The 12058-nt window shown below is 38.0% G+C and overlaps 1 protein-coding gene across 1 annotated transcript; it reads right to left on the bottom strand.

The window, feature by feature from the left end:
- Positions 1-624: 624 nt before the first annotated feature.
- Positions 625-5125, bottom strand: LOC103715894 (probable monogalactosyldiacylglycerol synthase 3, chloroplastic). The gene is made up of 8 exons (XM_008803682.4): positions 4583-5125; positions 3591-3763; positions 2676-2837; positions 2433-2574; positions 2131-2355; positions 1964-2026; positions 1802-1876; positions 625-1266 (listed from the first exon to the last, which is right to left on the bottom strand). The coding sequence occupies exons 1-8, from the start codon at positions 4904-4906 to the stop codon at positions 1006-1008; spliced, it is 1425 nt and encodes a 474-aa protein (XP_008801904.2). The 5' UTR covers positions 4907-5125; the 3' UTR covers positions 625-1005.
- Between the last annotated feature and the right edge of the window lie 6933 nt (positions 5126-12058).

Raw genomic sequence — 12058 nt, 5'->3', positions numbered from 1 at the left:
AGAAAATGGAGACCCAGCCCGGATGGACTGTCTACGTCTCGCTACCTGGAGACGCAGTACCGAGAACTTCAAAGTCAGAAACTCCTCCAAAGTGGGAGGTACCAGGCCACGCCCAGGTCACATCTACTCTGTTTCGTTAACAAAGCATGAGCAATATGGATGTTACTTCTACGCTATTATTTATACGAACAGCAGGATAATAGACACCATGAGGCTTTCCTTCCGGTTATCTTCCCCATCTTGTCAGAAAAATTGATGCCTTGGAAGTGTTGGCAAGCGTAACTTGGAGGTTTTAATTTACTTATTGCATCATGTAATCCTATTTGTAGAAGGTTTGGTCATAAATCATGTCACAGATTGCAAGTGAAAAATACGTCTCAAATCCCTTTCCAATCATGCATATCCCTTGCTTGCAACACTAGCCTATTTTTCTCTCCTCATGCTTTTATGTTTTTCTTTCACATTGCACCTCTCTTTTAATTTTCAGCTTTGGAAACTACTTGCATTTCATACGTGCTATCCTCCACCAACTTCAAGCTAATTTAGATCTGTATGAATCCAGAATGTAGTCACAACCAACAACAAACCTTCTAGAGCTCTTGGACAAATATGATAACAGTGATCTCGGGACAAAAATTTGATAGTTTTGTCAACAAATTAAACTTAAATAATCAACCACTAGTTTACACTCAATGAGAACATTGTCTTTGAGCATTTGACAGGCTCAAAAACCACAACAACAGGGTGATCAAGCAGAGACCAGTTAGAACAGGGAAAGAATACTGTCCTAAAAGAACAAACAATGCACAAACCAACAGTCCGAGTCCCAAGTCCTTTCTTGAACCAAGACGCCAGCTCACTCACCTGCCTGGTTTTTTCACAGGATTTTTATTGGGCAAATGAGGCCATTGTCCAGGCCAAAGAATGTCAGTGCTAGCTGTACATGTCACGCATGTTGAACTCCCAAAACAGAGGTTAGGTAACGAGCTGTTGACGGATCAGCTATTACATTGGTTGGTAGAATGATGAAGTCAGGGAATAGGAGATGCGAGAGAGAAGCCCACGCTGTTGAACCAGTTCATGGATGTCCTTGACAATGTCGAAAACAGCATCGGGCTGTGCCAGTTTCAATGCATTCTGCGACATCCTCTTTAACTCCTCTGTATCAGGGCCAAACCATCGAGCAACTAGGCTGGCTGTTTGTTTCGAGCTTTTGGAGAATACTCCAGCACCATTGTCGACAACATAAGGTACATTGCCAACTTCCTGCAGCAAACAAACAAGGCCAAGGTCATCCATGCCATAGAAAAGCTAGGAAACAAAGGCTGCTTGTGGGTGGTTTCATTGTGGCAATACAGCATGTAATGAAGCCAAATAACCAAGATGAAGAGTCCTAGACTCGCTCCTATGCATGGCATGCACCTAACACATACTATCATCTACCAGCCCAAACTTTGAGATGACCCCCTTGTAGCTCTCAGAAAGTGTTAGGTGGATATCACATGTAAACTATTTCATGATGCATATTACATGTCGCAAAACTAGACAAATGCTGCAACTTGGATCACAGCTGACCTTTTAGGAAACATCTCACTGCATTAACATGGCTTCCTATTTAGTGCAAGTGGTTAATTAGGGATTCAGTCGGTTAAAATTTAGAGTGTTTAAGACTATATTAGTTTATCTCGACTAGAAAACTTAGGCATTGATGATACATGATAGCAATGTGGTTCCATTGCTAAGACCATACTGTACAAATTGCTTAAAATGAGCTAGAGTTCACGTGTATTTCAGCACAAACCTGTCCAGGGATGAAATCATTCAGGATAATAGGAAGTCCCCTAATCAGAGCTTCAGCAATAGTACCTGGTCCCGCCTAACAAAGCAAAAGAGATGCTCAAAAGAATCAGTCAGTGCAAGAATAGCAGGATAGTTGATTCAGATCATTAAGAGAAAACCATACCTTTGTTATAATGCAATCACAAGCTCCCATCCATTTCTCCATCTGGGTCTCAAATCCTCTTATCTGCAGCCACGAAACAACAACTCGGAGTGGTTAGGCTTCTAACAAAAGCTTGAAATGTTATGCACGATTGATTTCTGCTATAAAGTCAGTAAGCATTTCAATACCTTAACAGGGATCTTCCATGGATGGGCCTGCAGTGTGGAGCTCAAAGCTTGGTTTCGGCCACAGATGACAACTAGCTGGCCAATTGGTTTGTCATGCTCCTTGTCGAATAGTGATTCTCCAAGAGCCTTTGCAGTCTTCTTGACTGGACCCATTCCCTCACCGCCTCCCATCAGCAACACTGCAGGCAGTTCAGGATCCATCTCAAGCTCCTTTCTCAAGTCTTCCTGTTTAACAGAGAACTCAGATCACAGATAAACCGGAGAGTAGCAAAACTAGACCTGTTTGATTGTGGGGGGCAAACCTTGACCAGAACTGCACGACAGAAGGATGGTCGGATTGGCAAACCAAACACTCGAATTTGTGAAGGATCTAGGCCATCCAGCAATGCCCTCTTCGACACTTCCTCTGAAGGGCAGTAGCATCTGTTGACACCGGCGTGGAACCTGAAGAAAATTGGGTTGTTCTATTAAGCATTTGCTTTAAGCACTGCATGACCAATGCATACCGAAATGGCACTTGGAATTCCACAAGCAGTTGATCATACCATGTGGGGTGGCAAGTGTTGAGGTCCGTGATGACGGTAACAAAAACCACTCGGTTCTGAAGGCCCTGCCACTTAAGAACCCACAAAGGAATGTGCTGCATGAGGGGATGGACACTGATGATGATGTCTGGCTTGTACTTCTTCAGACCAGCCTCCACCTTCCTTCAGCCACAAATATTAAGCAAATCAGAACCACAACAATATTTCCTCTCCTGCACTTGTGGTGATCAATTTCCTCCAAAAAATGAAGTATGGTGAATAAATGAAAACACAAAATAGCAAGCCCTTTCTTAGTCAGGATTGCTGCTGTGGGCCCAAAGCTTTTATTTTTTTTCAAGATTCCATGTTGCTCTCAATATCCTCTACCACTGTTTTCTTCTTACTTCTTTTTCTCAAGGTGGTTGGTTCGACCACTCATTTTCATATCATTTCATCCATTACTTGAACACATGCGATGAAAGAAAAGGAAAGAAAGGAAGCGAAAACCCCTTTCTGCAATCACATCAAACCAAATTCAAGAATCTTATTTGTCGTTACTCCATGGCTAGCAATTCAATGACCTCAAATAATTTGAAGAAAACCCAAATTTTTTGGCAAAAATTGGAGAATAAGACATGATTAGCAAAAAAAAAAAAAAAGTGTCAGGTTGTCAACACTTGCCATTTGCAATTAATGAATGATGACAGCACAATAGCATGAAGAAGAAACCTAAATAATATATTAGATTAAAGAATGAGTCCATGGTTTCAAAAGATAAAATAATTTTATATTCCAATTAAGTATTACCCACTTATAGACTAGAACTAAGTTAGTTCTAAAACATTCAGAATCATCCGGAGAGACTATTGTTGACTCTATTATGCATAAGATTTACGAGGAAAGAAAAACAAGATAACAGAAGGGAAAGGAACATACTTGGCGTAGAAGGCAGCAAGAGAGGCAAGATATAAGCAATGGACCCAACGAGGAGAAGTGCTGTGGAAGGCCACCTTCCAGAGCTGGACATGCTTCACCATGAACTTGTAAGACCTCTCCATGTCGGTCAGTGGCCAACCAGCATGTTCTTTGAACAAATCCTTCACAAATACCTGCAATTTCTCAGAGAAAAAGTAAAATCTAAGTAAAAAGGAACAAATAAACGGAAACTAACCCAAATAATCATTTGAATCACAAACTATAATCGGTTGGTCAAATAGTAGGGAAGCCAAAACAATTTGCTGGGAGCTAAGAATTAATTTTTATTTTTAAAAAAATCAAAGTATCAAAGAAAACTAGCTGTATGAAGGATTATGATCCTGAAATCAAATTTGTAACAAGAAAACAAGAATCCATTAAAAAGACACGAGACAGAATAGAAACTCCAATGGAAAAAGAAAAAAATGAACAATATAATCACAGAAGTGCCCAGATGAAATTTCAAGCAAGCAAGCAAACAAAGATTCTGAAAAGGGGAAAAATATGAAAGCGAAAAATCGAACCATTAACCCCCCAAGAAAATCACAGATGAGAAATAACAGATCAAACAAATTAAAAAAAAAGAGGGGGGGGGAGGATAAATTCCAGCAGTCCAGGGACTCCGGCCAATAGATTTTTCCAGCAAATTAGAGAACGAAAACCTTTAAATTCATCAACCAAATCAAACAAAAACAGAACTTTTGCATGTAGATTCAAGAACTAAGAAGAAAAAGGACAACACTTTAACGTTCCAAAGACTTCAAACGTCAAGATCTCATCTTTGGATGGAGAATCGAAACAAAGATTTCCATATAAAAATAATGAAAAAACAGAACCTCGCAATCCATTGACCAAATCGAAGAAAGGCGACACTTTTGCACGCAGAAAGACCTAGAAACTGGGGAAAAATTACAAGAAAGGAGACATCTTTCTACGTGCAAAGAAGTCCCTACCCTGTACTCATCCCCAAACTCGATGCGGAAGGCGTCGCGGATGGCCTCGGCGGAGGCTCGGTGCCCACCCCCAGTATCGCTCATAAGAATCAGCACGTTCTTGGTCCGCTCCGCCCCCAACTGGACGAGCTCCATGGTCCCCTCCTCCTCCTCCCAGAACCCTGGCTCGTCGTCATTGTTGATCCCGCCGGCATTGGCCGGCCCGCCCCATGTCAAGCTTCTTTTGTGCTTCCGCTCCTCCTCCTGCTGATGGTGGTAGGCCAACACGCTCTGGAACACGGCCTCCCTTATCGACCTCCGCGGCGACGCCACGGACATCACCATGGCTCCGCCGCCCTCCGCCGCCGCTGCCGCCCGAGGAAGAGGATTCGAGTGGGTGGCGCCGCTGTGCGCTCCGTGCGGTCTCTCAGGAACTCGTCGGAAGAGAAAGCGAGAGAGAGGCGAAGGCGAGAAGAGGACAACAGTTATATCTTTCCTGGCAACGGTTGGGAGAGAGGTGGAAACCAAGCTGGCGAAGCCTGAGGCCGAGACATTAGCGAGGGCTAATGAGGTGTTTAATTTAATCAAATAGCGACACTCCGTTGTTAGATTCGGGAATAATTCCTAGGATTTGCTCCGGTCTTTCGAATTTATTGCTACCGGCCTTTGATTCGCATCTCCAGATGGAATCTACTCGCCGAGAGATTCGCCTGCGATGGTGGGCTTGAGTTTGTCGGTTGGGGTGTTCCTCAAGATTGGTTTTGTTAAATTGCCACGTATTAAATGATGATCTGATGATGTTGAATGTTTAGTGTTGAAAATGGCATAGATGATGATCCAGGAGAATTTGTTCGTTGCTAAAGGAAGAGAAGATAAGTTTCGTATACGTTTCAGCAGCAGATGTTGGTGATAACTGATAAGGTAACTTAGTTAACACGTATCATTTAATTAATCGGCCAGTTAAATTGTACCATGCATGCATTATTATGTGGGGAAAACACCTTTCTCTTTGATATTTATGTTAGAGAATGTCCGGCACTAACTTCTCAGCAAAGCAAAGAGATTGTTTATGTTATGTGAATACCGAGCCTGCAAATGGACCATATAGCGGTCTAATTTGGATCAACAAAAATTGATTCGAGCAGGCCCGAAACCAATCCTACCCGTTCCAAAAAACCTAAGCTAAATAAATGTCCTCCTCCTTCTCCTTCACTCCAAATACTTCTCCTAGTTTATTGATGAATTTTCATTTAAACTAAATCAGCTCGACAATTATATCTCCTCGCTACTATTTTCACTTAATTAATTATATTTAAAAATTCAAATGTTCTTGCTCATTTTGGTGGATTTGTATATATATATATATATATATATATATATATATATATATATATATATATATATATATATAGTTTGAAAATTTAAGAATGATTAATTACTTGGATAAAATTAAAAGCTTTGAATGAAGATTTCAAGTTTAACTTGACTACCTTTAGTTTTACTTAAAAGTTTTAGTGATTTTCTATTTAACCATCAATTATTATATTTTAGTTGGAAAATAGTAGTTTGATGCTTGACTCAAATTGCAATCCCCATCTGACATGAACCAAATATTTTAGGATAGGTCCAAGATCATACTTGACACCGATCCCACTCAAATGGCCTACTAGGGCTAAAGTCCTTCTCGTGGACTTAACCCAACCCGACCCGATCAACTAATAGGTTTGATTTGGATCCGAAATCATGATCTATATATAAAATGGGGTTGGGTTATGGGTCAAGCACTAACCAATTTGTATTAACCGGGTTGCAACGCTATTGAAGATTGAAAGAGACTCTTCAAATTGGACAACCCATTGTAGAAAAAAGAGAGAGGCAATTATCTAGTTATTGACCTAGAAAAAAAGACAAACTAACCTAGGATATTTATTTCACAAAATGGTTACCTCATGACTCGAACCTGTGGCATTGCACTTTCTAGCCCAAACATTTTACTATTGCATCGAGTAATGGATCCTAACAACTTGGATGCAACATTACAATCTATTTCTCCATTTCTAAAAAGTATATTCTTTCGAACTTCATTATTGACTTTTCCACCATGGGGCTTTAGTAGCAACATAATCTCATACCTTCCACAAAAAAGACTATATCCCTTTATACCATTAGTCATGCATTTGCACACGAACATGTAAATTTTTGTACATAATTATACTACAAATTGATGATATATTGAACATTAAGGGTCTCTAGAAAGTCGGCACGTGCTATGTATGTGCATGAATTTTGAAGGAGGTTAAAATGGTCAGATTGCGGGGGCAGAGATATGATTTTTTTCCCTTTGCACTTGTTGCCCTCTTTAAATGTAGGAAATATCGAGAGTTTAACATTTGTTGAACTCCTAACAACACTAAGAAAGAGCATAATTCTAGCATCCATGCTGGAATTAGGGTTTTCTCCATTATATAAGTAGAGATTTGGATGGCCTTACAACCTATCCATAGAATGGTAGGGGTCAAAAAGAATTAACCGAAAAGAGGTTGAAAGAGAGAGAATTCTTCAGAGTACCAAAAAAATAGGATATTAAAAATCATATTTTAAAAGAATTGAATATTTCTATATGAATCTTGCCAAAAAAAGATCTACATTGTATATGTTTCCAGGATGGAGACCAGTTGTAAGACTTAAGATCAATCGAGCATGATTATTGGGTCTAACAAATGACATAGGATCTAGCCATTGTAACAAACATTAATAATAGAGACAGTTGTCATCATTTACCAAAACTATCTAAAGTGAAGGCCAGATATGAGCTACTATCACTAAAGTGGGCACTTACCTTATCGATTGTTATCCAGTATAATAAATAATGAATTGTAATATGAACTAAGAATTCTTTCGCTGATCAATAAAATTGATTTATTTTTATCTTTAAGTTATCCTTACTTTTATCTTTAAATTTTTTATTTTTAGTTTCTTAGTATGACTCTAATTTTCTAATAGAATTAGTAGTAGAAAACTTTGTAGCCCTAGCTACACCCTATCTTTTCTTTTTCCAAATGGGTCGTGCAACAGTATCGAAAGTTCTTGAAATTTAAGGTATCTAAACCTACACTACTTTCATCATCATCCTTTCATTATTTCTTTTCCAGCTGATCGGATGCCGATGGCAAGCCCGTGTACAACCTAGCCATGAGATTTGTCATCCCTCTTCTGACCGTCCCAACGAGAGAAAAATGTGTGCTAACAGGCTCTCTCTCCCCCCCCTAAACAAAAAGTCTAGGAAACATATACTATGTGTATAAGTTTGCTAAAATATGTATATCAGTGTAGATATTATGTGTATAACAGTTCATGTATTACAAACAAATAAAGATTGAAATAGAGTCCTCCGAAGACTCGCCACAACTTCTATATCTTCTTCTTCCCCTATATAGCCCACAACCACATGTGCCCTCTTGTCAATATTTTTTCCCTTTTTGGTGTCCATGGCATTTGCACCATATTTAACAGCATCTTAGCCCCGCTCTTGCTCGCTACCTCCATCTACCTACTCATTTCCTTCCCCTCCGGCTTTTTCGTAGGGTTGCAAGCCTCCCTCTTCTCTATTGCTATTTAAGATGCCTCTTCACGCTTGTGAGCCCCACCACGTCTTCCTCGATTATAATGTTATTCCTTTTATCGCCCTCAATAGCCTCCTACATCATGTCGAGCGACCCAATTTTTGGCATCATACGTGTTTTTGAACATTGTATATAGAGAACAAGCTAATTAGTTTATACGCTTGCGCAGAACTACCCAAGAGACAACAAACAAACACATCCAAACCTCCAATAGCGAATAAATGATTTTTTTTTACAAAATTAATTATAGAGTGAATTTGTTCTACAAATTCCACTAACGTTATTTTTTCATGATTTTATAGCCCTCATCCTCACACTGTTGTCAAAGCCAGATCTAAATATAATCATCAGAAGCAAATATTGAGAATAAAATTTTCAGTCAATAAAATGCTCAAAATACAGTTCGAATGGACAGTCTAGCCCAAATTATTGTTCCTCTTCAGCATGTTAGGAGACGAAGCATCAGAGTTTTGTTTGGAAAGCCTAGTTCTGCTTTTCAAGTTAAGCATGTATTTGGAGAGGCTAATAGGACCGCGAACTGAATGGTTGCTTATGTAGCCTGCCATTTCGAATGCATCCTATAGGTCGGAAAGAAGTTGCTTGGGACATTTTGTGACTTGTTGTTTTTTAATTTTATTAGATGTATCTTAATGGATGAAATGCCTGTTTTAGTGAAAAAGAAAAATTGCTCAAGATTCCAAAAAAAGAGAGCTAATATTAATAACGACAATTCCACTATACCATATGGGGCTCGTTTGGTTCGCGGGAAGCATTTTTCTTCCTAGGAATATGATTCCTGGGAAACAAATTCCTAGGAAGAGGATGCCTAGGAAAGTACTTTTGGCATGTTTGGTTGACCATGGAAAAGTGACAAATTTCCAAGGTGCTTATGTTTGGTTGGCCATCCACTTTCCTAGGAAAGTTATATATAATTCCTATTATGCCCTTAATAAAAATTAGGTTTTTAATGCCTCTTTAATGCTTCTTTAATGCTGAAGGGACTTTTTGGTAAAAAGTAAAAATGGAGTGATTCCCGCCTCATGGGAAAGTAACTTTCCCATGTTTCTCATGGGAAAGACTTTCCCATAAAATGTGGGAATCACATTCCCATGGGAATACAACTTTCCCTTCTCTCTTCTTTGAAAACTCCAACCAAACAAGAGGCATCTCATTACTTTTCCGTTGACCACACTTTCCCCCCTTCTTTTTCCGCGAACCAAACGAGCCCATGGAGAAAGGTGGGTCCAAGAGAGGGAGTGAGGTGGGGACTAGGAGCCGTGACAAATGTCTTTTGATGACAGGGACAGAACAATGAAGCCGGGAAAAAAAAAAACAGATAACTGTGGCCCACGCACGTGCCTTGGCCTGCTCCTCTGTCTCCGTTACGTAGGCCCAACTTTCGAAGATATAAATGCACTTACTTGTTGCTCACCCATGCCTACACCCAACCGATACATTATCTAGGTTGACGGCTGCTATGTTATTAGTGTGGCTGTTACACGTGCAATGGATTTGTAAATAACACCAACTATTTCACTATAATAACCGTTATAATAACTATTTTTAAATAATATCATTGTTTTTTCATAATTATGCTTATATTTATCCCAAAGATGTGCAATAGACATATTAATGTAATAATTTCATTATTTTTTCAAAATATATTTGACTATTATAAAAAATAAATTTAGATTTTGTAAATAGCTTCTTAGGGACAGTATTCAAATCTTAGATCGGTTGCTTGAGAGAGTGAGGCAATACTTGAGAATTAAGGACTCGTTTGATTTAGAAGAAGGGAAGAAAAAATATGGTTAATGGAAAAATAGTAAAAAGTTCATGTTTGGTTTAAGTTTTTAAAGAAAAGAAATAGAAAAATAATATTCTCATAAAAATAAAAAACTCATATTTTATTAAAAAAATATATGAAATATAAAAAAGTCTAATTTTTATCGGCTGTGAATTAAAGTAATTTGCAAATATATTCTTAAGCCATTTTACAAATACTTTACAATTTTTTTTTAAAAAAAAATATCCAGCTAAATATAAACCATTTTGGAAGGCATCATTTTTTTCATAATCAATTAAATATATAAAAATTATTTTTTAAATATGGTATATTAAGATATTAATTTTTCAGAAAAAATATATGATTAAATAGGAGAAGGACCCTGGTTGGTTCTGGTTTTGTACTATAAGCATGGTTTTCTTTGCTGTACGAGGGCTAGTGATTACAGGTGCCGTTGCTTTGGGATGGGATGTTGTCGTCACTCGTCATGTTACTTAAGACGACGGTGGGTGAGATATTTTCATGGCAGGTGAGTCTGGCCAGCGGGTTCACGTGGCTTTCGGGATTGGTCGACACGTGACGCAGGAACGACAAGTGGAACCCAGACCGGAGTGAGAAACTTAAATGACAAGTTATTGACAACTAATAAAAATTGTGACCACATGGTCTTTCCTTCCAAATCAGACATGCTGGTCCGGCGACACGTGGTAATTCCTGAATCCTGACCCGTTAACCGTACCGCAAAACACGACCAAGCTTCCTGTAAGCAGGTTCAAAGTTTAAATGAGTTGACGGACTTATTTATTTGTTTTTAGAAGTGACTTTTATCTATGTATTAAACGGATCGATTTCAAGTTTAAAGCACTAACCCGTTTTAATCCATCAAGGCCCGAGGCATTTTTAAGACTCACTTAACCCATTTAAAATCTATCTAAAACTTATTTTAGATCTAACCTATTTATTTCATGATGTATGTGGCTTGGGTTTTAATAAAAATATTGGGTTGATATTTGAATTTTTGACCTATTTTGGCCGGGTTTGGATGCTGAGATTCAATGTCAAATTCTAATTTTATTAGAATTTCTGTTTAGTTAGCTATTAGTTCTAATAACTATAGGATTCGGGTTCATGTTAAGTTAGATTGCATCTTAGGCTGAGTTTCTGTTTTGGTGGAAGAGGGACAGTGATGTTTTCATTTTTTAGTAAGAAATAGTGATGTTTTTGTGTTGTAGTGGGAGAGAGAATATGATTTTATTAAGTATGGGAAACTATTACGTAAAGAGTGATAGTGAGAGTTTTTGTAAGACATCTTTACGAGTAGTAGCTTTCAGCCTTTATTTCTTTTAAATAAATTTATTTCTCTCTAAAAATTTTTTTCCACTATTTTTATTTGATTTAATATGTGTTTGTTTTGGAACATGGACCAGTATATTTAGTCCACATCAAGTAGCACATGGTTATACATGATATCAAAGTCAGATTTTGATATTGGAAGTTCGTGTATTTATAATTCTACATGGTACCAGAGCTATAGGTTTTGGAATTAGTAGTTCATGTGTTTGTGGTTCTCCATGATATCAATGCAAAGTTGGAGTGTGGTCAAGTAATGTGTAGCTTCGATTAGAATTTATTTGAAACATAGATTGAAATGGTGCTTTGACTGTTAGATGGTTTTTAAAATAATTACTCGGCATGGTTCTAGAGATTCTAGTAATTTATTATGCATGTAGGCAAATATGTGGACTCTACTGTGATTCAATACTCGGATCGTGATGGTTGACTTCATCAATTTCAATATGACTGCTTCTCCTGCCACCAGTTGTTGATATAAGTTGAACAATACTTATTATTCAATTTGAAAGTCTTTGGTCAAATTTTATTTGATGGGAGAAGATTTATAGGATATCTTAGAAAAATCAAAGGTGATGCCCACAGATACTCAATGAGATTGGAAAAAGAAAGTAAAATTTAAAATTTAAGAAGGTAGTGTGAATTATCCATGCTATAATTTATAGATGAAATCATCTTTGTATTTAGGTTGTAAAGAAGCCCAAAAAAGTATGAAATATTTTGTATCTATCTACTCAA

Source organism: Phoenix dactylifera, chromosome 1 (genome assembly GCF_009389715.1).
Source record: "Phoenix dactylifera cultivar Barhee BC4 chromosome 1, palm_55x_up_171113_PBpolish2nd_filt_p, whole genome shotgun sequence".
In the NCBI taxonomy this organism is placed as follows: domain Eukaryota; kingdom Viridiplantae; phylum Streptophyta; class Magnoliopsida; order Arecales; family Arecaceae; genus Phoenix; species Phoenix dactylifera.
Note: the sequence above shows the minus strand (reverse complement) of the source record. Positions and strands in the feature narration are given on the sequence as shown.

Bases quoted from the DNA above. Each gene is read 5' to 3' on its own strand.
- LOC103715894 (XM_008803682.4), bottom strand. From the start codon at position 4,906: ATGGTGATGTCCGTGGCGTCGCCGCGGAGGTCGATAAGGGAGGCCGTG. The intron at 1,877-1,963 runs GTATGGTTTTCT...TTGCTTTGTTAG, and splicing joins GTGATTGCATTATAACAAAG to GCGGGACCAGGTACTATTGC. The intron at 1,267-1,801 runs GTTTGTGCTGAA...TGTTTGCTGCAG, and splicing joins ATGATTTCATCCCTGGACAG to GAAGTTGGCAATGTACCTTA.